The 23,718-nt window shown below is 43.3% G+C and overlaps 1 protein-coding gene across 2 annotated transcripts in view; it reads right to left on the bottom strand.

Annotated features, from left to right (window-relative positions):
* The window catches only part of LOC109873823 (electrogenic sodium bicarbonate cotransporter 1-like), a 64,777-nt gene that overhangs the window by 2,791 nt on the left and 38,268 nt on the right, over nt 1-23,718 (bottom strand). The window contains exons 12-25 of one of the 2 annotated variants that reach the window (XM_020465546.2): nt 23,096-23,270; nt 15,735-15,868; nt 13,883-14,157; nt 12,536-12,591; nt 11,998-12,183; nt 9,038-9,151; nt 7,868-8,029; nt 6,259-6,437; nt 5,833-5,905; nt 4,407-4,475; nt 4,013-4,186; nt 3,531-3,695; nt 2,819-2,921; nt 154-224 (exon numbers count right to left, since the gene is read on the bottom strand). In XM_020465546.2, coding sequence (XP_020321135.1) covers nt 184-224; nt 2,819-2,921; nt 3,531-3,695; nt 4,013-4,186; nt 4,407-4,475; nt 5,833-5,905; nt 6,259-6,437; nt 7,868-8,029; nt 9,038-9,151; nt 11,998-12,183; nt 12,536-12,591; nt 13,883-14,157; nt 15,735-15,868; nt 23,096-23,270 — 1,906 coding nt within the window. In that variant the 3' untranslated portion in view covers nt 154-183. Of the gene's footprint in view, nt 1-145; nt 225-2,818; nt 2,922-3,530; nt 3,696-4,012; nt 4,187-4,406; nt 4,476-5,832; nt 5,906-6,258; nt 6,438-7,867; nt 8,030-9,037; nt 9,152-11,997; nt 12,184-12,535; nt 12,592-13,882; nt 14,158-15,734; nt 15,869-23,095; nt 23,271-23,718 lie in introns of both variants that reach the window. The other variant, XM_031809194.1, reaches the window with a different exon arrangement.

Below are 23,718 nucleotides of genomic sequence, written 5' to 3'. Positions count from 1 at the left end.
GAAGTATGAGAGAGTGAACAACCAGGGACAGCAAACGTTCAACATTAATATGACAAGCTGTACTCTAGAATAGATTGTCACAACATGTGATATTGGTGTGAGTGTCTATGGGTATAACATAAGGCATGCAAGCAGGCACACTCACATAGTTACCTTGCAACAGTAATGGGCTTAAAGTAGCCCTCAGCATGCTGAGTGTGGGTCAAGGAAAGACGGCGGGGGTCCTACGGGAGAAGACCAAATACGCACAACATTAACAAATGTTTTAGCCACTTAAATATTCCCCCCAAATATTCTCCCAATTCAAGACGGGTATAGCAAAAGAGGAAAGTTAGAGCAAGCTTTGCAAAGCCAGGATGTTTCACAGTCGAAGTAGCTGATAAAGACCAAGTGCTGTCAAAAAGTGATTTTCCTGTGTACATACACTCCGGTCAAAAGTTTTAGAACACCTACTCATTCAAGGGTTGTTCTTTATTTATTTTTTAATTTTCTACATTGTAAAATAATAGTGAAGACATCAAAACCATGAAATAACACATACAGAATCATGTTGTAACCAAAAAAAGTGTTAAACAAATCAAAATACCCATTGCCTTTGACAGCTTTGCACACTCTTGGCATTCTCTCAACCAGCTTCATGAGGTAGTCACCTGGAATGCATTTCAATTAACAGGTGTGCCTTCTTAAAAGACCATTTGTGGAATTTCATTCCTTCTTAATGCGTTTGAGCCAATCAATTGTGTTGTGACAAGGTAGGGGTGGTATACAGAAGATAGCCCTATTTGGTAAAAGACCAAGTCCATTTTATGGCAAGAACAGCTCAAATAAGCAAAGAGAAACGACAGTCCATCATTATTTTAAGACATGAAGGTCAGTCAATACGGAACATTTCTTCAAGAGCAATCGCAAAAACCATCAAGCGCTATGATGAAACTGGCTCTCATGTGGACCGCCACAGGAAAGGAAGTTCTCAGGAAAGAGTTCTCTCTGCTGCAGAAAATAAGTTCATTAGAGTTACCAGTCTCACAAATAAATGCTTCATAGAGTTCAAGAAACAGACATATCAACATCAACTGTTCAGAGGAGACAGTGTGAGTCAGGCCTTTGTGGTCAAATCGCTGCAAAGAAACCACTACTAAAGAACACCAATAAGAAGGAACAGACTTGCTTGGGCCAAGAAACACGAGCAATGGACATTAGACTGATGGAAATTTGTCCTTTGGCGTGGAGTCCAAATTGAAGATTTTTGGTTCCAACTGCCGTTTCTTTGTGAGACACGGTGTGGGTGAACGGATGATATCCACCTGTGTATTTCCCACTGTTAAGCATGGAGGAAGTGTTATGGTGTGGGGGTGCTTTGCTGGTGACACTGTGATTTATTTAGAATTCAAGGCACACTTAAACAGCATGGCTACCACAGCATTCTGCACCGATATGCCATCCCATCTGGTTTGTGCATAGTCGTACTATCATTTGTTTTTCAACAGGTCAATAACCCAACACACCTCCAGGCTGTGTTGGTCTGGGATGGGTCGAACTGCGGACTTAAGGAAAAGCAGCCAACTAGTGCTCAGTATTTGTGGGTACTCAGTTGGAAAAGCATTCCAGGTGAAGCTGGTTGAGAGAATGCCAAGACTGCAAGTCTGTCATCAAGGCAAAGGGTGGCTATTTGAAGATTACTACATGATTCCATGTGTGTTATTTCATAGTTTTGAGGTCTTCACTATTATTCTACAATGTAGAAAATAGTCAAAAATAAAGAAAAACCCTTTTGACCGGTAGTGTATATTTCCACACTATGAGATTTAAATAATACTGTGAAATTGTGAACATTCAGTAAGAGCTGTTTGAAAAGATGGCCTGATTTGGTGGGATGGAGTTTTGGCCTTCCATGGTGACATCACCATGTGGTAAATTATTTAGTAGACCAATAAGAAAGAGAGTTCCAAACCTCTCTGCCAATAACAGCACATTTTCAGTTTTCCACTACCCACTCAGACAGTCCTAGCAAAAGTACTGCGAAATTCTTGTTTTTTATTTTCCTTGTTGACTTTAATTGAAAACAATCACATTAAGGTGCTTAATTGTTACCCCAAAAAGAAATTGATTTTGAGATTTTTAAAAATGGCTGCATTGGCCCTTTAATTAAGCATTTGAAAGCAGCTGAAAATAAAACAGTAAGAAAGAATTAGAAAAGTAAGGTCACCTGCATTAGTTTCTCTGTCTGCAAAGTCAGAGAAAAGCATGGGATTTGATGAAGCCCCAAAGATGAGGTTACTGCTTTGCGGCGAGAGAGGGAGGGAGGGAAAGAGATTTATTCTCAAATGGGCATAATTCGTTAGTGTGCTGACCGGAGGAGTACGCTCCGTTACGCGATTACCTAGTTCGGCAGAGGATGCACAAGAGTATTCTCCTGGCAGCAAGTGCGGAAGTGTTTTTAAAATCCACCACAACCCCTTTGAATCAGCTGTTCTTTTCTCAAAGGAGAAAAGCCTGCCAACATTTAAAAAGCATACGCCACTTATCCTTTTTTCTATAAAATGTCTGTGCAAGACCAGCTAAATTTGTTTTTAGCACTTTACACATTGATGGTGGGATTTGTTGTGTTTCCATGTTTCCTCTCCTTGCCTCCACTCCCTCGATGGAAAACAGGACGCGAGGAGTCGAGCAAAACCAAATTAGATTCTCCCAGAGGAAAAGAAGGGAAGCGGGCAAGAAGGTAAGAGAGAAACAATTCCAAGGCATTCATTAGCAGCACTAAGTAGTAAGCCCAGTGTGGTTGTGGGTAAGAGACCCCACGCAATCCTGTTGTACTCACTGTCTGAGGTCTTATCCTTATTCCCCAACATGGGCTCCGTCTCCATTATATCCATGGAGATTTTAATACTGGGGATATTGTCAGTGTAGGGGTACTCAGAGGGCTGGAGGGAGAGACAATAACAATGGCTATATTTTTTTGCATATTGGCAACTAATTAACTGGGTCGTATTAATTTGGGAACACAGTAGCAAAAAATAATTTTGCAATGGAAAACCAAAACGTGTGTTTCTCATTGAACAAGTTCAGGTAGTCCTTACCTGTTTCATTGCGTTTTACTTTGTTTGGTAAATAATGACTGCGACACATGCGTTTACTATAATGGTGTCTAGTGGCGCTCGTCTTAAAACAAAGTAATTCATACTGTCATTCCTGCTGTGTTATTAATGATTTGAACAATGTAGTTTCTATACAAATACCTGGTCATTTCTGTACCGTAAGTCCGTGGAAAAGACCGTGCTCAGACAGACAGTATTCATTTCAGAGAGATAGTATTGGACAGAGGGTGAACACAGGTGACAAAATTGAGGATTGGAGAAGTGAGGGACGACAGGTCATGAGTTAAGGGTGTCAGTGTTCTACAAAAAGTAACATAATAGTGCTACATGACTATTATTACTACTTTTATCATCATCACGAGGTAGAACCTTTGGGAAAAACACATTAAATTAAACAAACTGTTCCGTTTCAAATAAAGCCTCAAAATAACGTACAAAATCGATTTCACTGTCAATGCTTCCTTTCTTCTGCTTCTTCTTCCTCTTCTCGTCCTCCTTCTTCTTCTTGTCTTTCTCCGGGATGACGTCATCCAGGTAGCTGAGATCGTGCTGGGAGAAGATGTAGTCCATGGCCCTTCTGACCGCCACCAGGGCCAAGATCTGGAGAGACGGACACAGACACACATCAATGGAGATAGATAATGGTTCTACTATATACTGTGTTGGTGGGTATGTGGCTGGATTCATTGTACGGTATATGTGTGTTTGTGTCAGCTAGTAACGGATTCCACACTGAGTGGATGTGTCACAACCATATTTTACCCATCTGTATGTGTAGGAATGGTTTATTGTTGGTTAATTGGTACATTTCATGTTGTAGGTGTACTTACTTGTCTGACTGCTGCACACATACCTGGGAGTGCGTGTGTCTGTGCGTGCATTTGTATGTGTGTGTGTGTTGCATGCGTATGGCTCACCATGACAGGGAAGATGATGGCAGCGACAGTGGACTTAAGGACCCAGAGGAGGGCGAGACAGAGAGCCTGTATGAAGGTAAACAGGTGGATGCGACGCTGGGGAACGTGGCGCAGGTAGATCAGGTCAGGCTGGTGCTTGGCAGGCATCAGGAGAAGCTGCAGGCGATCCATGAACTGATGGACAGACAGTCGCACAGAAGTAAGGCTAGGATATGTGGGCTGGGGGTGCGACTGGCATCACAGACACTATTGTTGATGGACTAATATAACTAACAGGCACAGAGTTTCAGATTCCATTTTGACTCGGTGTTCTGACTGACTGACATTTGTACAGCGTTAAGGCCCAGATACATGGAAGCGACTGGTGTACCAGGTTTGGGTCAGAGCCACTCACCTGGACACCGTTGAGAGATGCCACGCCCATGTAGAGGAACACGCCATAGAGCACGGGCATAGGGATGAACTGGGGAGACAGAACAGGACTGTCAGAACAGGACTACAATCAAAAAACATATTCCTTCCTTTTTACAATTTTTAGGGCTGCTATGAAGACGTCTTATCAAAAAATAGGGTTAAGGTTAACCCTGTTTTCAATAACAACAGTGATAACTTTTGATTATATGTTGTTTCGTTCGCTCTCAAATAAATAAATAAACAAATAAATGTACTTTTTACCCCTTTTTCTCCCTAATTGGTAGTTCCAGTCTTGTCCCATCGCTGCAACTCCCATACAGACTCAGGAGAGGCGAAGGTCGAGAGCCATGCATCCTCCGAAACATGACCCTGCCAAGCTGCACTGCTCCTTGACACACTGCTCGCTTAACCCGGAAGCCAGCCGCACCAAAAAAAACACAGTACAGCTGGTGACCGAAGTCAGCGTGCATGCCCGCCACAAGGAGTTGCTAGAGCACAATGGGACAAGCACATCCTGGCCAGCCAAACCCTCCCCTAACCCGGACGACGCTGGGCCAATTGTGTCCCGCCACATGGGCAGCACACGGTCGCGAACGGCTGTGATCCCAGCCTGGGATCGAATCCGGGTCTGTAGTGGCGCCTTAGACTGCTGCGCCACCCGGGGGAGGCCCCCACGTGAACCTTTTTTGCTGTCTTCAGCTCCTACTTATTTAGATGTTGTAGAACAAAACAAAAAACACTAATTTATTCTGAATAGAAGGAGATCAATGTGTTTAGAGTAAGACCCCCCCCCCCCCTCCATACAAACACACTAAATGGCTCAGGGAGCTGAGGGATGTGAAGAGACTACAGTAGACTACACTAGAAAAGACACCATCTCGGAGATGGAGATGTAACTACTCTAAACGGCCCACAAGGGGGAGGACCATTCCCACTCACAGCACTGTAAAGTAATTTATGATGGTCAGATTAATGAGAGAACAGGTAACCGGAGAAGTCATAGTCACTGAGCTGCAACCTGACCCTAAGCCCCGATGATGAACATGCTTATTTCACATCACATCACCTCAACTAGGCCCCTCACTAATTGGATGACCACAATAATTCACATTATTTACAATTGGAATAAGTGATGGGATTTCCCACTAAAAGGGGAGGACAGTAATCCAGTAAATTGAGAATAGAAAAGATAGATTTAAAGGAATGAACAGGTAGAACAGGCTCAGCTAGTGGCAGGATTGTGGGTTTGATTCCAGCTAAGGCCACTCATATGAAAAGTGTTTGCTAAATGGCATATATTATTGTAGATTTAAAGGGAATAAATTAGATGGATTTAGAGAATGGACAGGTACAGAGCCAGTAGATTTAAAGGGAATTGGGGAATGAACACATGTATGAAGCGCTACCTTGAGGATGGGAGCCATGAAGACAGACAGTCCAGTCAGAACGAAGACAATGACACCGGTCACTCTCTGCTCCCTGCGGTAAGAAGGGACAGTTAGTCCCACATCACATCACATCACATCATACAAACACACACACAGTAAATTTTCTAACTATTCTGTCCAAACTATTGACCACTGTTCTGATGTGACAATCAAATAACTTCATCATGTTCACGTACTGCTAAGAGATTGTAAAGTGTATTCTATTCAAACAAAAACAAAAATGTGACTGTGTGGGAATGGCGACAAAGTGAAACTCAAGTCCATTGTCCATGCTACATGTAAAGGAGCCAGGAGTCTTTCTGCTCTGATAGCTCTCTTCGCTTCACTGACTCTTTCTCCATTCCTCCCTTCTCACCTCCCTCCCTCCCCTCCCTGCGCACCCACCTGACACCCAGGAACTTGGGCTGCTCCCCGGGAGCCGAGCACTGGGTCTCCATCTTTAGAGAGTCGATGTGGGCGATGGAGATGACAGTGGCAGCCACGTACCAGGGCAGGCCCATGAAGGAACACACAATGAGTAGTACTGCTACCCAGAACAGGTCCAAGTGGTAGCCTGCCCCTTTCTGTGTGGAGGAGGAAAGAGAGAAGAGAAGGAAATGGAGAGGTGTGTGTCAGTAACGACTAACCACAAGGAATCAAATGAGTTGCCATGGACTTAACATCCAATGCAGAGTGGAGCCGCCCCTCTGTTTTTTCCAGTTCATTATCCTTATCTTAAGATACACTACATCACCAAAAGTATGTGGATACACCTTCAAGTTAGTGGTTTCGGTTATTTCAGTCACACCCGTTGCTGACAGGTGTATAAAATTGAGCACATAGCCATGCAATCTACATAGACAAACATTGCCAGTAGAATGGCACATAGTGAAGAGCTCAGTGAATTTTAATGTGGCACCGTCATAGTATGCCACCTTTCCTATACAAGTCAGTTCATCAAATTTCTGCCCTGCTCGAACTGCCCCGGTCAACTCTAAGTGCTGTTATTGTGAAGTGGAAACATCTAGGAACAATAAGTACTGAAGCAAATCGTCTGTCCTCGGTTGCAACACTTACTACAGAGTTCCAAACTGCCTCTGGAAGCAACGACAGCACAAGAACTGTTTGTCGGGAGCTTCATGAAATGCGTTTCATGCCCGAGCAGCCGCACACAAGCCTAAGATCACCATGCGCAATGCCAAGTGTCGGCTGGAGTGGTGTAAAGCTCGCTGCCATTGGACTCTGGAGCAGTGGAAACACGTTCTCTGGAGTGATGAATCCCGCTTCACCATCTGGCAGTCCGATGGATGAATCTGGGTTTGGCAGATTCCAGGAGAACACTACCTTGCCCGAATGCATAGTGCCAACTGTAAAGTTTGGTACAAGAGGAATAATTGTCTGGGACTGTTTTTCACAGTTCGGACTAGGCCTCTTAGTTCCAGTGAAGGGAAATCTTAACGCTACAGCATACAATATCATTCAAGATGATTCTGTGCTTCCAACTTTGTGGCAACAGTTTGGGGAAGGCCCTTTGCGGTTTCAGCATGACAATTCCCCCGTCACAAAGCAAGGTCCATACAGAAATGTTTTGTCAAGATCGGTGTGGAAGAACTTGACTTGCCTGCACAGACCCTGACCTCAAACCCATCGAACACCTTTGGGAGGAATTGGAACGCCGACTGCGAGCCAGGCCTAATCGTTCAACATCAGTGCCCGACCTCACTAATTATCTTGTGGTTGAATGGTAGCAAGTCCCCAACGTCTAGTGGAAAGCCTTCCCAGAGGAGTGGAGGCTGTTTTAGCAGCAGAGGGGACCAAATCCATATTAATGATAATGATTTTGGAATGAGATGTTCGACGAGCAGGTGTCTACATACATGTGGTGTATTTGTGATAAGATAATGACTTATCTATTCTCTTTACTCCTCTGACCGAGTGCCCCTTCATCCCTCCACTTCTACCCCTCCGCCCCTCTATCCCTTCCGCCCTCCATCCCCTCCGCTCCGCTCCTCACCTTGAGTTTGTGCTCCTTTCTGTTGACGATGACAGCGGTGATCTGCTGGTCCATGAACACCAGGATGGTGACCAGGAGAGCAGGGAGGGCTGCAGCCAGATACACCCACCACGGGTTCCCTCCAAACGGGGGCACAAACCAGCCACGGTTGGGGCTGGTGGGCTGGGGACCAGGAGCAGAAAGACACAGCCAGTCAGATAAATATTGTAGGCCAGGGTTGATTTAAAAAGACACAGGACAACAGACTCTGTCACACTTCATCCTTACCAAGCTAACATGGTCATGGTTTCAGGGTGTTCTTAGAAATGTAATTTTGTTGTTAGGAGTGTGTCATGACTCAATGTAAAATGTGATATGGTTGCCCTGACATTATATGAAACATTTCCTCTCATGGAAACAAAATGTCCTTATTCTGCTGTACTTCGAGTTAGAGTCTAAATGTCCTGGAGAGGTACATCATTACACGACAAAGAAAACACTCTGAAATTAGTCTGCAGCCGCACAAAGCTGTGTCTGTACCTGCAACTATAAGGACCTCAGTGTTCTCCCATGTCCTATAATCACCTTGTATTTCATGCACGCACCCTCCCCACACCCCCTCTTACCCTTCCTCACCCAACCTCACATTTCCCCTCTTCCTCCACATCACCCTTGCCCCATTCAAACTCACCCCTCCCCAACCCCCACGCTCGATACTTCACCCTTCCTCACCCCCACCATTCGGCCCCAGTGAGGTAAAGTAAACTGAGGTAAGCTAATAATCTTAGTGACTGGCTCTGTATCAGAGTTTCAGGTTCTATCTGCTCTCCCTCCTTGGCAGTAGTACACAACCAGGTAATGATTATACAAGACTTTAAGACAAGGATTACAAAGACTTTATGTCTGCCTAAGAAAATGCAGCATTGTTCAGGCGGAGATCTGATTGATACACCTGTCCCTGATAGAGTAACTATAGAAAATGATATTGTTTCAATATATAAATCTAAATCTAGACCAGAGTGTACTACATACACCTTTGCTTATACTTGAATATAAAGCATCATCACTAAAATGAATGCAGGTGTAAACCTGCGCACTATACAAAAGAAGAACAGGGGATATAGTGGACCATATACAAAGCCAACGTTTCAGCACAAGGCCTTTCTCAACACCATCCGCCCTGGTACTCACCTTGAATTCAGTTGGCACGATGAGCTTGGGTGTGTCCACTCCGACCAAGGCATCCACACCACAGAAGATGACAATAGCCAGGATGATGGCAAAATCACTGATCAGTTTCCTCACCTGCGGGTACAATAGGGAGGCACAACCGTGTTGAGTTTTGCAAGGCTTTTGGCTGAGACAATACAGTAAGACCTAACATTTTTCGTCACACAAAAATATGTTCACGAGGGTGGAGCAGATTGTTTTCCAACTAAGCCATTATGACCAATGTAGTTTCACTGAGTGCAGGTATTTAGCCAAAACTTTATTGGGGGGGGATGGTTACAATAAGGCTAACCAAAATATTCAAATTCTCAGATTTCACATTCATCTTACTGGAGATATTGTATATTTAGATGACTGTTACTGTATTGCTCCATATATTTGAGCCATGTTTTCAAACATTGAAACACCTTACTGTAAATAGGCTACTGGACTCATGTTGTGAACCGTATGTAATGGAGGTGCCCCACCCTCCCTTCTCTCCCTCCGATCCCTCCCTCCTTCCCACAGTGCGATAAATTAGTGGAAATGTTAACGTCTACAGCAGTGCTTGACTTGGTCTATAATAAGTGCCGTTACTCATTTTGGGTGCCGGTTCTGTTTATATCTAGGTGCAGGAACTGCACAAAACTTTGGAGCTAATATTTTATGAGGTGCAGGACTCAAGCAGTAGGAAATGAGTGGTGCAGTGGGGTGGCAGGGTAGCCTAGTGGTTAGAGCGTTGGACTAGTAACCGGAAGGTACAAATCTGTCGTTCTGCCCCTGAACAGGCATTTAACCCACTGTTCCTAGGCCGTCATTATTGAAAATAAGAATTTGTTCTTAACTGACTTGCATAGTAAAAAATAAAACTCAGTACTGCTGAGCTCCTGCTCAAGTCAAGCACTGATCTACGGTCCTGCCTAGGATCCGAGCTAGCAATACAGGACACAGATAAAGCAGTTGACAGAGAGAGTAGTGAGGAGCAGGGTAAAGTGAACCTAGCTCTGGGCCAAAAAAAAAATGTTAAGTGCTGATCTAGGATCAGCCCCCTCCCCCCGCTCTTAATCATTATGAGCTGCCTATATAAACACTCCAACTAAGGCCCCAGAGTCTAGAGAGGACTCTTGGCTGGCTTAACACACATTACTAATGTAATGACTGTGTGTGAATGAGGACAAGAGGATGGGGCCCTCCTCCACTGGGAAATACAGAGATGAGTACTGCCCATACTGTATACCAGGCAGCTCATCCACTGGTGTTTTGTTTATATTTAAGGATACAGATACACTGAAGAGTAAGCGTAGTGTTAGTGTATGCCCACACTAACACAGACTTACACTTTAGTACATGCCATTCCTTACAGCACAGCACCTTGCACAGTGTCAATGGTTGACATCTGACCTTCCTGCTGAGACTCATTGACATCTGAGCCTATAGACTAACCTGAGAATGTCACAGCAAGGAGGGGGAGCAAGGGGGTTTATAGTGATTTGCTGTACATCATGACAAGAGTGTGTGAAGGGAGCTGGAGCAGAGCGGGCCCAATTTGAATGGAGTGAGGAGCGAGATTTCCAAAGGCTGGAGCGTCTGCCTTCTTGCCCACCCCAATTTTGCTCCAGTAGAGCTCACTTGAGCTCAGGGCATGCCTGGCCAAGCATCCATTTGTAGTCTACTTGTGTGCTGTATTTATAAACTAAAAATCAGATCTCTTAAAAAGTTATCTATACAATAATAGATTTTGGCTCAATATGCCTGGCATATTCCCACTTTCAAGAAGCTTTCCGTTTTGATTGGGTTATTTTGCCTAAAAACCTTTGGGCCTACCTATAGAAAAATGTTAAAAAAAACAACTCTGCTCTGCTGCTGGCCTGCTCTCCAGGCACCATCGCATGAGCCTAAGTCACAGCCATTATGCACAATTGATAGATTTATAGACAACAAAATGTTGTTTAAATGTCGAGGCTTTATGTCCCTACCAGCCTAGTGTCGCACTCGCAAATGCTTCACAATGTATTTCTTTGTAGGCCATAGCCTTGAAATAATTGAAATAATATAGCCTAAATAATGCAATTTCATTCCTTATTGGGCTCCATGTCTGGCTCCTGACCTATTTCGAGTCTTTATATATTGTTTAATAATGTAACCTATTTGAAATGATGAGCACTTCTTACATTCACCTTTTCATGTTTACAAAAAAATATTTGATAAAAATCATATGGTTTGGTTTCAATATTTCAAAACCAAATGGTAAATTCAGGTAGTTTACAAAAATTGATGGGTGTTGATTAACTTGTGATTTTAAAGAATGGGGCGAATTCGGCGCAGCCTTTATTTCTTGTGAGCGCGGAGCGGTTTATAGGCAGAGAGGTTGCAACGGATGTGGAGCACTGGAGTGGTGCGCCTGCACGGCTCCATGAGTGATGAGCAGGATTTCCGACTGCTCACATAGTCTGATCATGACACATCGTTATGTACTCAAACCTGGAAGAACAGAAGCTCAGTGGATGCTAACTGGGTCAAAAGGGTCAGGGCTGTCGGGGGTTTGATTTGTTCATCTGACGACACCGAAGATTTCACCACTAAACCCAGACACGGGATCAGGGAAATTTGCCAAGAATACATAGAAGGTAATGAAATCCTAGGAGTCATACAGTAGGTATATAGGCCTAACTATCATATGAATCAATTCTATCTGTAAATATATAGAAAGTAACCTGATTGTATTGCCACTACCTGTTCACACCCCGTCCCTGTAATATACAATGTTTTGACGTTTCAATTACATTCGCCCCTTTCCCTTTCTTAAAAATCAACCAAACTGATCCTAAAACATGATTGGCCAGCGGGGCAGTGAAACGAAGACCCTGAAACATGATTGGCCGACTGGGCTGTCAACTTTGATCCTGAAATATGATTGGCGGTCAGGGATGTCAGTCACTCACAGTGGTGGGGAAGAAGCGGCTGAACTTGAACTTCTTGAGACACATGGAGCAAGTGTAGGTCCCCAGGAAAAGGATGAATGACATCAGAGTGACGTCGGGGACGAAGCCGCAGGCTGGACCAATCAGCTCACCACCATACTTCACACACTGTTCCTTATCGAGAGATGCCCACGTGGCATTTACCGGCTACGGGAGAAAGACAGACACACACACATACAAAACCATTACATCATGAGTCATGACTAAAGGATTAACGTACATGCAGACTCTCCTAAATCCTAGGAAAAACATTTCATGACATAAGTGAAAGAAAGACTATTGATTTAAATGTTGATTTAATTGAAATCAGTTAATGACAGCATTGTCCATCAACAATTCACTGCATTGTTGATGGATAACACTGTCATAACCTAATTAACCCACACCAGCTCAGTCACATTCCTGTCTGAGACACACTCAGGAATATAGACTTCCTTCAGACCTCCGTGACTGAAGATGATATGGCTGTCAGAGAAGAAACACTCAAGTGGCTGCTTACCAGATCAGTATCATTTATCCAGGAAGAGACATCGCTATAGAGACCCGTCATATTTCCTGGATGGAAACAAACCACAACAAAAACAACGACAGTGAGGTCTCCACAAAACCACTTTACTTGTCAAACTATAACATGCATTTTCCTTTGAGTTTTAAGCACTAGCCTTTTGTCTGAATTGTCAAAAGGAGAGAGATGATGGTTGACAGGCTCAGGCATATGTTGTGCTACTTAACTCCGAGCCCCTGAGGAACATATTTCCCACCAACCATATACAGTAGTGCAGAGCGATTAGTGCTTTTGAGGTCGGCTCGAATATAAAAAAAGAATCACGTTTCTCAATTTTTTTGTTATTTAAATGTGTTATTAAATGCATTAGGTGTGTTGAATCCTGTAACAATCCAGAACAAAAGTCCCATGACGGTAGTGACTGACCATTACTGCTCATCACTTAACCATCATTTAATAGAACATATTATATTTTTGTGTATATTACATTTGTTTTATGACTTTATTATTTCATTCCAAGTCATCATCTCATCTCTATAGAGCTGCAACCTATACTCTCTGACAAAAATCACTATTTTAGTAGTTCTTCAAAGTAAATAAGGCATACTTTTCAGTTGGAGATACTTTGCAAAGCAATTACTCTCTATCCCTCTCGATCGTGTGTCTTCTGTCTCTTTTCTCACTCTCTGTATCTGCTCCACACAGACAGAACAAGTAGGCTCGCAATGGATTATGGTCATTGTAGTTAATTAACACGTTTTCTGCACTAAACAACGTTGAATATTCGCCTGTTGGAAACTATAATTCCCTACTACATCGTAGAGTTCGGGCTTGATCTGATTTATCTCTAGAGAAACTGCGCATTGAGCTCACAGAAAAAATTTACTAAATGGAATTCAAATAATTGAACCAATTTTGGTCAATTAATTGTTTAAAAAAAAGGAAAAGTGACAGAGATTTTGGTTAATCTCTCAGCACTACAACCATATAAATCTGCCAAGTCACTCACTAAACAGGACCTGGTAAAACTGTTGAGCAAGTACACAGTGATATCTCTTAAGTAAATACATACTTGTACCATATAATTATAACCAGTTTAAATATTGTGAAAAATTGTTTTCTGAGCTATAGGGATGTCAATGGGACGTGAGATCACCGGCTCAAAGCTAGAGCAACACTGGCCAAACCACAGAACCAGAAAGGGATTATATATAAATGGGTCAAACCCTCTTTGGTACACCCTTGTTGTCACCTGGATCATCATCATTAGCACCTTCTGATCAGATTGGTTTAAACCACACAACAGCCAATGAGCTGTGAGCACAGTGCTGATCAGCATACCGTCGTCCGGTAGGGGCATGCAGCGGCAGTCGTACGTTGTGACGTAGTTCGGGTCGTAGTCAGCATTGATGGGGTTGTAGTGGGCCAGCTTCAGCATCTTCTTGAAGGCATCATAGATGAAGATGAAGGAGATGAGGGATGAAAAGCCCTCCTCCGTGAAGCGCGTGAAGTACTGGACCAGGAAGCTGGCGTCTGTGGCAACCAGCACCAGGCAAAAGAAAGCTGACCACAGGCCGATCCACAGCCGGAATTCCAGGTAGTCAAAGTCATTGTCTCTGGAGGGAGAGAGAGAGAGTGATGGTACAACCATGGTTAGTTAATGTAAGAGTAGGCCAATCCATGACCAGAACTCCAGGAAGTCAATGTCTCTGTAGAGGGACAGGTGGGAGAGTTGGTAGCATATTAATATATTAACCTTTATCTAAAAAGGAAGTCTAAGTCACTTGGCCATTCCTATCCCAAATCGATGCTTGCACAGCATGTACAGTATGTGTGTTTTGTGTGTATCAGAGACAGACATAAAGATGGACAGAGGCTGTAAGGCCTGCAAACAACACCACTCAGGAGTCAGTGAACCCAGTCGTGAAAACAGTGGAAGGGCATGGCGGCTTCAACTCAGACCCGAGCCGTGGAAACATGGTGCCGTCAGCTCAGCTTTGATAGTCTCCATTCACGTTATGACATTGAATGAATGTGAATTATTCATAACGGAACATAACCACTCCAGTGTTCTCTGTAATGTAATGCTAGAAGATGGCCTTCTCTCTGGCATGGCAAGGAGGAGGGAAAAAAGAGAGAATGAGGAGAAGAGAATTCTGGTCTGGTCTGGCCCGTGTGGGAGCAGGTCTAGACCGGGGTCACATGACCCCATTTAGTGGAGGAAATAGGAAGTAGCGAGCAGGACGCAGCGGGAAATGAAAGGACAATCGGCCTGGCAACGGGACCGCAGGCAGTTTGTTTGTTATTGTGAATAAATCGAAGGACTGTTTGTTCCAGAGAATCAGATAGATACAAAAACTTGAGCCCAAAACAATGTGGCCAACCTCTGACTGGAGATGAATTTCATATTGTTTATGTCTATCGTGAGTATTATTTGTATTTTAGTTTTACTTGTTTTATATTGAAGGATACACAGAACCTGTGTAAATAGAAAAGCAATATGCAGCTTTTGCCAGAAGGAGAACTAAACACATTCCCATGGTGAATTAGATTGGGGTTTGGGTTTTTAGTGGGCACCACAGTACCCTTGAGCCAGGACCACATACCACTGGTAATCCTCACAACAACAGTCCAACTCTGAAAACAAATACTGGCGCAAAGTAAGACATCCCTAGGGCCATTATTGTTGCTAATTTGTTTTACTTCTATTGAATTCTCTCAGACATATTTCCCCAGTCATAGGAGGTCATTTAAATATGAGAGAGAGAAACAAACGACTGGTGGTGGGTAAGTTGCCAACTTAAAATATGAGTTGAATTCATTAGTTCCCAGTCTAGTGGATTTGTTTGTGGCAGAGTTACTACATCTTAATTCCTTTAATGATTTTGACAGCTTTTTGGGGTTATTTTTGTTCTCTGCAATGTAGTCAGTATAGTACCCCCTCTTGGCTCCCACAATCTTCTGAGCCTCATTCCTGAGCCCTTTATATAAAAGGAAGGCCTTGTTCCTTCATTCAATGGCTTCAAGGATTTCATGATTAAACGAAGGGTTGGCTCTCTGCTTTACTCTAACTTGCATAATGGGAGCCACAGCGTTAACAACCTGGAGGAACCTACTCTTGAAAGCCTCCCCGGCGGAGTATCAATATCTGTGGTACTCATAATGCAAGAAAAATAGAGAGGGTGACACTTACTTGCTGAAATTGAAGAGGAGCCTTTCAAACACCAGTACAGGACCAGTGCTGCTGAGGATGGTGAGAGGCTGGCCAGCCAGCAGACAGAATATGGCCCCTGTCACTGCCGTGCCCAGGAAACTTTCCAACACACCCTGGAGGACAGTAGAGGGACACAGAAGGGCTGGTGAGTCAAAGAAACACACAAACAGACAGAGATAGAAAAAAAAAGAGGCAGATGGAGACATTTGTCCCAAATCCAGAGAAAGATTAGTCTCCGGGTGGAGTTAGTTAAAGGTCCTAGGTCAAGAACACAGAGTAAACAGCGAGAGTGGCAAAATCCAAACCACTGTTAGATATGTTTAAACCGAGTGGGACTGGACAGGAGAGTCATTGGTGGAGGGCCGAAGGCAGGGTTTGGTTCCAAACTACTGTTCTCATACCCTACTCTCACAAAAAAAACAAGAGAGCAAAGCTCTGGTCACACTTCGCTTGCTCGGTTACCCATCCGCATCGCTCCGGCCAAAAGCCACACTCACTGTTTCTTTTCTACAATGTGTCTGGATTTGCTTCCTCCCTGACGACTTCTCAAATGTGAACACATTCAAAACGTTCTGATTGGCTCAACCCATTTGGTTTCTGGGACCAGAGACACAGATCCTGAATCATGTAATTGGGACATCAGTCCAAACGACTTCTAGGATAGGAGGTTCAGACTGACGCATGGAGAGATCGATAGAGCAGCAAAATTAAATTCAGAATGAGCTGTACAGGGCCATAAGCAAACAAGATCATGCACATCCAGAGGTGGCGCTCCTAGTGCCTGGTGATTTTAATGCAGGGAAAAGTCTAACCTCATTTTTACCAGCATGTCACCTGTGTAACGATAAGGGAAAACAACTCTAGATCACCTTAACTCCACACAAAGAAACACATACAAAGCTCTCCCTCATCCTCCATTTGGCAAATCTGACCATAACTCATCCTCCTGATTCCTGCTGACAAGCAAAAACTCAATCGGGAAGTACCAGTTACATGCTCAATAGGGTAGTGGTCCAATGAAGCTACAGGACTGTTTTGCTAGCACGGACTGGAATATGTTCGGGATTCATCCGATAACATTTACCACATCAGTCACCAGCTTCATTAATTAGTGCATCGACAATGTCGTCCTCACAGTGACAGTACATACATATCCAAACCAGAAGCCATGGATTACAGGCAAACATCGACACGGAGTTAAAGGCTAGAGCTGCAGCTTTCAAGGAGAGGGACACTAATCTAGATGCTTATAAGAAATCCCGGTATGATCTCCGACATGCCATCAAATAGTCAAAATGTCAATCGGGACTAAGATCGAATTCTACTTTGCCGGCAAATTCCTTCTATGCTCATTTCGAGGCAAGCAACACTGAACCATACATGAGCGCACCAGCTGTTCTGGACGACTGTATGATCTCGCTCTCCGCAACAAATGTAAGTAAGGCCTTTAAACAGGTTCAAATTCACAAGGCCGTGGGGTCAGACAAATTACCAGGACACATACTCAGAGCAGGCAAACGTTTTCACTGACATTTTCAACCTCTCCCTGACCCAGTCTATAATGCCTACATGTATGAAGCAGACCCCCATAGTCCTTGTGTCCAAGAACGCCAAGGTAATCTGTCATGGCTCACATCAACACCATCATCCCAGACACCCTGTACCAATTCAAATTCACATCTATATTGCACTGCACACTCTCCAACCTGGACAAGAGGAACGCCTACATGAGAATGCTGCTCATTTACTGTAGCTCAGCATTCAACACCATACAGTGCCTTCAGAAAGTATTCACATTCCTTGACTTATTCCACATTTTGCTGTGTTTCAGCCTGGATTCAAAATTAATTAAATAGTTGTTATTTTTCTCAAGCATCTACACACAATACCCCATATTGACAAAATTAAAGCATGTTTTAGGTTTCTTTAGCTAATTTATTGGAAATGAAAAACAGAACTATTTTATTTTGTAAAAGCACCTTTGGCAGCGATTACAGCTGTGGTATTTCTGGGTCTCTAAGAGCTTTCCACACCTGAATTGTGTAACATTTACCCAATCTTTTTTTCAAAATTCTTCAAGCTCTGTCAAATTGGTTGTTGATCATTGACAACCATTTTCAGGTCTTGGCATAGATTTTCAAGTAGATTTAAGTCAAAACTGTAACACTTCCACTCAGGAACTTTCACTGTCTTCTTGGTAAGCAACTCCAGTGTAGATGTGGCCTTGTGTTTTAGGTTATTGTCCAGCTGAAAGGTGAATTCAACTCCCAGTCTCCCAGGGGAACGCTGTTTGAACCAGGTTGTTCTGAAGGATTTTTCCTGTGCTTAGTTCCATTCTTTTTCTTTTTTTATTGTGAAAAACTCCCCAGTCCTTGACGATTACGAGAATACCCAAAACATGATGCAGCCACCACTACGCTTGAAAATATGTCGAGTGGGACTCAGTAATGTATTGTATTGTATTGTATTTAGGACAAAAAGTGAATTGCTTTGCCACATTTTTTTTATTACTTTAGTGATGTGTTGCAAACAAGATGCATGTTTGGAATATTGTTATTCTTTACTGGCTTCCAAATTTTCACTCTGCCAATTAGGTTAGTTTTGCAGAATAACCACACTTTTGATGATCCATCCATCCACATTATGCGACTTGTTAAGCACATTTTTACTCCTGAACTCATTTAGGTTTGCAATAACAAATACTTTTTGACACAAAACATTTCAGCTATTCCTTTTTAATTAATTTGTAAACATTGCTTAAAACATAATTCCACCTTAACATTATGGGGTACTGTGTGTAGGCCAGTGACCCCCAAAAAATATCAATTTAATAAATGTTTATTTAGCTGTAACACAACAAAATGTGGAAGACTATCAGTTTCTGAAGGCACTGTAGTCCCCTCCAAGCTCATCACTAAGCTCAGGACCCGGAGACTGAACACCTCCCTCTACATCTGAATCCTGGACTTCCTGACGGGCTGCCCCCAGATGTTGAGGGTAGGCAATAACACATCCGCCACGCTAACCCCCAGGACGGGGGCCCCTCAGGGGTGCATACTTAGTTCCCTCCTGTACTCTCTGTTCACCTACGACTGCATGGCCGCATGACTTCAACACCATCATTAAGTTTGCTGACGGCACGACAGTGGTTGGCCTGATCACCAACGACAATGAAACCGCTTATAAATCGCCTACAGCGATGACAATTGAGCTGATTGTGGACTACAGGAAAAGGAGAGCTGAGCACGTCTCACTCTGCATCAAAGGGGCTGTAGTGGAACGGGTTGAGAGTTTCAAGTTCCTCCGTGACCACATCACTAAGGATTTATCATTGTCCACACACACCAACACTGTTGTGAAGTAGGCACAACAATGCCTCTTCCCCTCAGGATGCTGAAAAGATTTGGCATGGGCCCTCAGACCCTCAAAAAGTTCAACAGCTACACCAATGAGAGCATCTTGACTAGCTGCATCAACTCTTGGCATGGCAACTGCTTGGCATGCGACCGCAAGACACTACAGAGGGTAGTGTGTACAGCCCAGTACATCACTAGTGCCGAGCTCCGTGCAATCCAGGACCTCTATACCAGGCAGTGTCAGAGGAAGGCCCTACAAATTGTCAAATACTCCAGCCATCCAAATCACTCTCTGCTACCACACGGAAAGCGGTACCAATGCACCAAGTTTGGAACCAACAGGACCCTGAACATCTATCTCCAAGCCATAAGACTGCTAAATAGTTAGTTAAATAGTTAACCAACAGTTACCTGGATTATCTGCATTGACCCTTTTTGCACTAACTCTTGACTCATCACATACAATGAGAGCCAAGATGGCTGCCATCGATAAGAGACAATACTGTGCAGCTGTATTCATCGACCTGGCCAAGGGTTTCGACTCTGTCAATAACCACATTCTTATCGGCAGACTCAACACCCTTGGTTTCTCAAACTAACTGCATCGCCTGGTTCACCAACTACTTCTCAGATAGAGTTCAGTGTGTCAAATCAGAAGGCCTGTTGTCCGGACCTCTGGCAGTCTCTATATGAGGGTGCCACAGGGTTCAATTCTAAGGCCGACTCTCTTCTCGGTATACATCAATGATTTCGCTCTTGCTGCTGGTGATTCTCTGATCCACCTCTATGCAGACGACACCATTCTGTATACTTCTGGCCCTTCTTTGGACACTGTGTTAACTAACCTCCAGACGAGCTTCAATGCCATACAACTCTCCAGCACCCACCCCTAGAATGCTCTCCAGCAGGTATATTTCACTGGACACCCCCAAAGCCAATTCCTCCTTTGGCTGCCGTTCCTTCCAGTTCTCTGCTGCCAATGACTGGAACGAACTGCAAAAATCACTGAAGCTGGGGACTCATATCTCACACACTAACTTTAAGCACCAGCTGTCAGAGCAGCTCACAGATCACTGCACCTGTACATAGCCCATCTGTAAATAGCCCATCCAACTACCTCATCCCCATATTGTTATTTACTTTATTTATTTTGCTCCTTTGCAGCCCAGTATCTCTACTTGCACATTCATCTTCTGCACATCTATCACTCCAGTATTTAATTGCTATATTGTAATTATTTCACCACTAGGGCCTATTTATTGCCTTACCTCCCTTATCCTACCTCATTTGCACTCACTGTATATAGACTTTTTTTATTGTATTATTGACTGTATGTTGTTTATTCCATGTGTAACTCTGTGTTGTTGTATGTGTCGAACTGCTTTGCTTTATCTTGGCCAGATCGCAGTTGTAAATGAGAACTTGTTCTCAACTAACCTACCTGGTTAAATAAAAAGGTGAAATAAAAATAAAACAATGCTGCTACTACCATTTATGATCTATCCTGTTGCCTAGTCACTTTATCCCTATATCTACCGCAATGACCGTGTACCCCTGGACATCGACTCTGTACTGGTACCCTGTGTATTCAGTGCATTAGGAAAGTATTCAGACGACTTGACTTTTTCCACATTTTACAACAAGGCTATAATTTATCAAATAGTTTTTAACTCAGGAGTGGCTTCTGTCTGGCCACTATCATTAAGGCCTGATTGGTGGAATGCTGCAGAAGGTCTCCACATCTCCACAGAAGAACTCTAGAGCTCTGTCAGATTGACCATCGGTTTCTTGGTCATATCTCGGACCAAGGCCCTTCTCCCCAGATTGCTCAGTTTTAAAGTCACCATTGATGATGAATGGAAACAGGATGCACCTGAGCTCAATTTCAAGTCTCATAGCAAAGGGTCTGAATACTTATGTTTATTTTTTTACCTTTATTTAATTAGGCAAGTCAGTTAAGAACAAATTCTTATTTTCAATGACGGCCTAGGAACAGTGGGTTAACTGCCTGTTCAGGGGTAGAACGACAGATTTGTACCTTGTCAGCTCGGGGGTTTGAACTTACAACCTTCCGGTTACTAGTCAAACGCTCTAACCACTAGGCTACCCTGCCACCCCGTAAATAAGGTATTTGTTTTTTAGTTTTAATAAATTTGCAAAACAAAAACCTAAAAACCTGTTTTCGCTTTGTCATTATGGGGTATTGTGTGTAGACTGCAAAAAATATATATATATTTAATCCATTTTAGAATAAGGCTGTAAAGTAACTAAATGTGGAAAGAGTCAAGGGGCCTGAAAACCTTCCAAAGGCAATGTATAGCCAAGTTATCGTTACTCATTGTGTATTTATTCCTCGTGTTATTATTTTTCATATTAATCATCTTTTTTTCTCTCTACATTTTTGGTAAGCGTTTCACAGTCTTCACCTGTTGTTTATGAAGGATGTGACAAATGTAATTTCTTTTGATTTTAAGCTTTCGACATCATGATATCAATCTGCCGATACAGCGTTTGCTTTATTTCCCCCATCACACAGCTCCAGACATACAAAGAGCTGTTATACAGGTCAATCAGGACAGACAGCCCTGTTCAAGTTCACATTGTGCCATTGTGTGTTTATACTAGCTGTATTTTACACACCATCACCAGGCCTGGGTAGGAGCCAACGGACAGATGGGATGCAGGATCAGAGCTACGCTGCCTGGAACGCTGTGCACCAATGCTTGGATAGCTATGGCTTCTTGGAAAGGTCAGAGGTCAGGAGAGGGATTCCCTTCCCCTCCTCCCACACAGTGGAGTGAGGTTGGGGGAGGACGGAGGAGATGGGGCAGTGACGAGGCTAGCTGAGTAATCTGGATCTGTAGTTATTTCTAGTGGAGCCAAATCCCCTGAGACCAGCTCTCCTCGGCTCACGCATGCCTGCCTCGACTGACGTAGCTGAGTAAACTCAACCCCATATACATCTCAATAGAGTTGAGTTGTCACTTAGACTGCATCAGTCGATACTTGCAAAAATGTGCATTCTTGAATGCATACATATGTTTGTACTATATAACTATGTTATTTTTGGGGGGGTTCTACAATCCGTTGTTTTTGTTAATAACTTAATTCTATTGGGCCGTGTAATCCACTGTTTCCCAATGGAGTATACGATACGATAGAAGTTGGGATCCGCAGTTTTTTATTTACATTTTTTTTTATTCTATAAAAAAATCTGCCATGCAATAAAGGGGCTGCTTACAAACAGCTTCCTTGGCAGAGGTTGTATAAAATGCTATTTTTATCCAAAACTACAGCACCCAAAGCAAACAACATAGCTATACAGTCCAAACATAGGTACAAGGTACCGACAGATACCGACTTGATATAGTCGGCGATGCACTCCGCCAAAACTCATCGCAGCTGAACTCCACTGAGATGTTGCAACTCAACTCCATTGAGATGTTCAGTATACGGAGTTACGTTTACTCAGCTACAACTGATGCAGCTTGCTGTGTGTGTGGTGGGGGGGTTGTGTGTGCGCGCGTGTGTGTAGTTGTACTCTCCCCAACTCTCCCACTTCATACTCTAACAGTCAACAAGCCGTCTGCATATCTACAGTAAACCAGATCATCCTAGCCAGCAATATACACACACCTGTCTTGGCATATGCCCTTAACACACAGTTAGTGGCAACTGCACAAGTAGGGTGGGGCGCTGTGTCCCAGGTCAGGTTAATTATATTATAGCCTACATTACAAGATGACCTATAAGGAGATGTAAAGCAATTTAGATTTAGAAGTTGAGCATTTGCCATGACGGTACTATGACAAGAAGTCCCAGTTATATGCTACAACTAGGGCCCTGTTGAGGTCACAGGTCAATATCCTGTCCCTCATTACGAATTATTAATATAGTATTTGCCAATGCTTAAATCCAGTTATGCCTATGCAAAAAATATATATAATAAATATTTCAACTGATTCTGTTTCACCTGGGGCTCACCTGCATGTTTTCCGTAGCGTCTCCTAGCAAGCCTCCGAAGGTGATTGCATTGGTTACGGTGCCCAGGTAGATGAATAAGATGGCGGACAGCGACTGGATGTGAATGGCGTCGTAGAAATCACTGGCGAAAAAAGGCAGCTTCCGCTTGATGTCCAGAATGAGGCCGCCGCAAAACCTTAACAATGAAAATGTGACAGTAAAATGTTACATTTATGCCACAAACTCTTTGTTATTGGCAAATGATTTAAAGACGTAGCCTCGTAAAAGGAGACGGATCGCTACGATCCCCATTCTGTTTTGGTCAGCGTAGCTACTGAATCTGTCTGGTTTACGAGATAACTAAAGATGCGGTCTCATCACAAATCAGTGTCTGGCACAAAGCGTAACTAAAAGGCAATGGTAAATAGTGTCTTGCTTTGGCCACACACATGAGGTGTAATTTCCTGGAATTCCGTAGTAAACATGCATGGAGTTACAGTGTAAAAGTAAATCGTTTTGCATTCTGATTTCAGTGAGAGTTGAGGCCCTTGCTGAGTGACATTCTATCAATGTACGACATGTTGGTATTGGCAGTTGAAGACAGCTCTGTATTGACAGTTGAAGACTGCTCTGTTATTCAAGAC

This window comes from Oncorhynchus kisutch, linkage group LG29, assembly GCF_002021735.2.
Source record: "Oncorhynchus kisutch isolate 150728-3 linkage group LG29, Okis_V2, whole genome shotgun sequence".
Classification (NCBI taxonomy): domain Eukaryota; kingdom Metazoa; phylum Chordata; class Actinopteri; order Salmoniformes; family Salmonidae; genus Oncorhynchus; species Oncorhynchus kisutch.
Note: the sequence above shows the minus strand (reverse complement) of the source record. Positions and strands in the feature narration are given on the sequence as shown.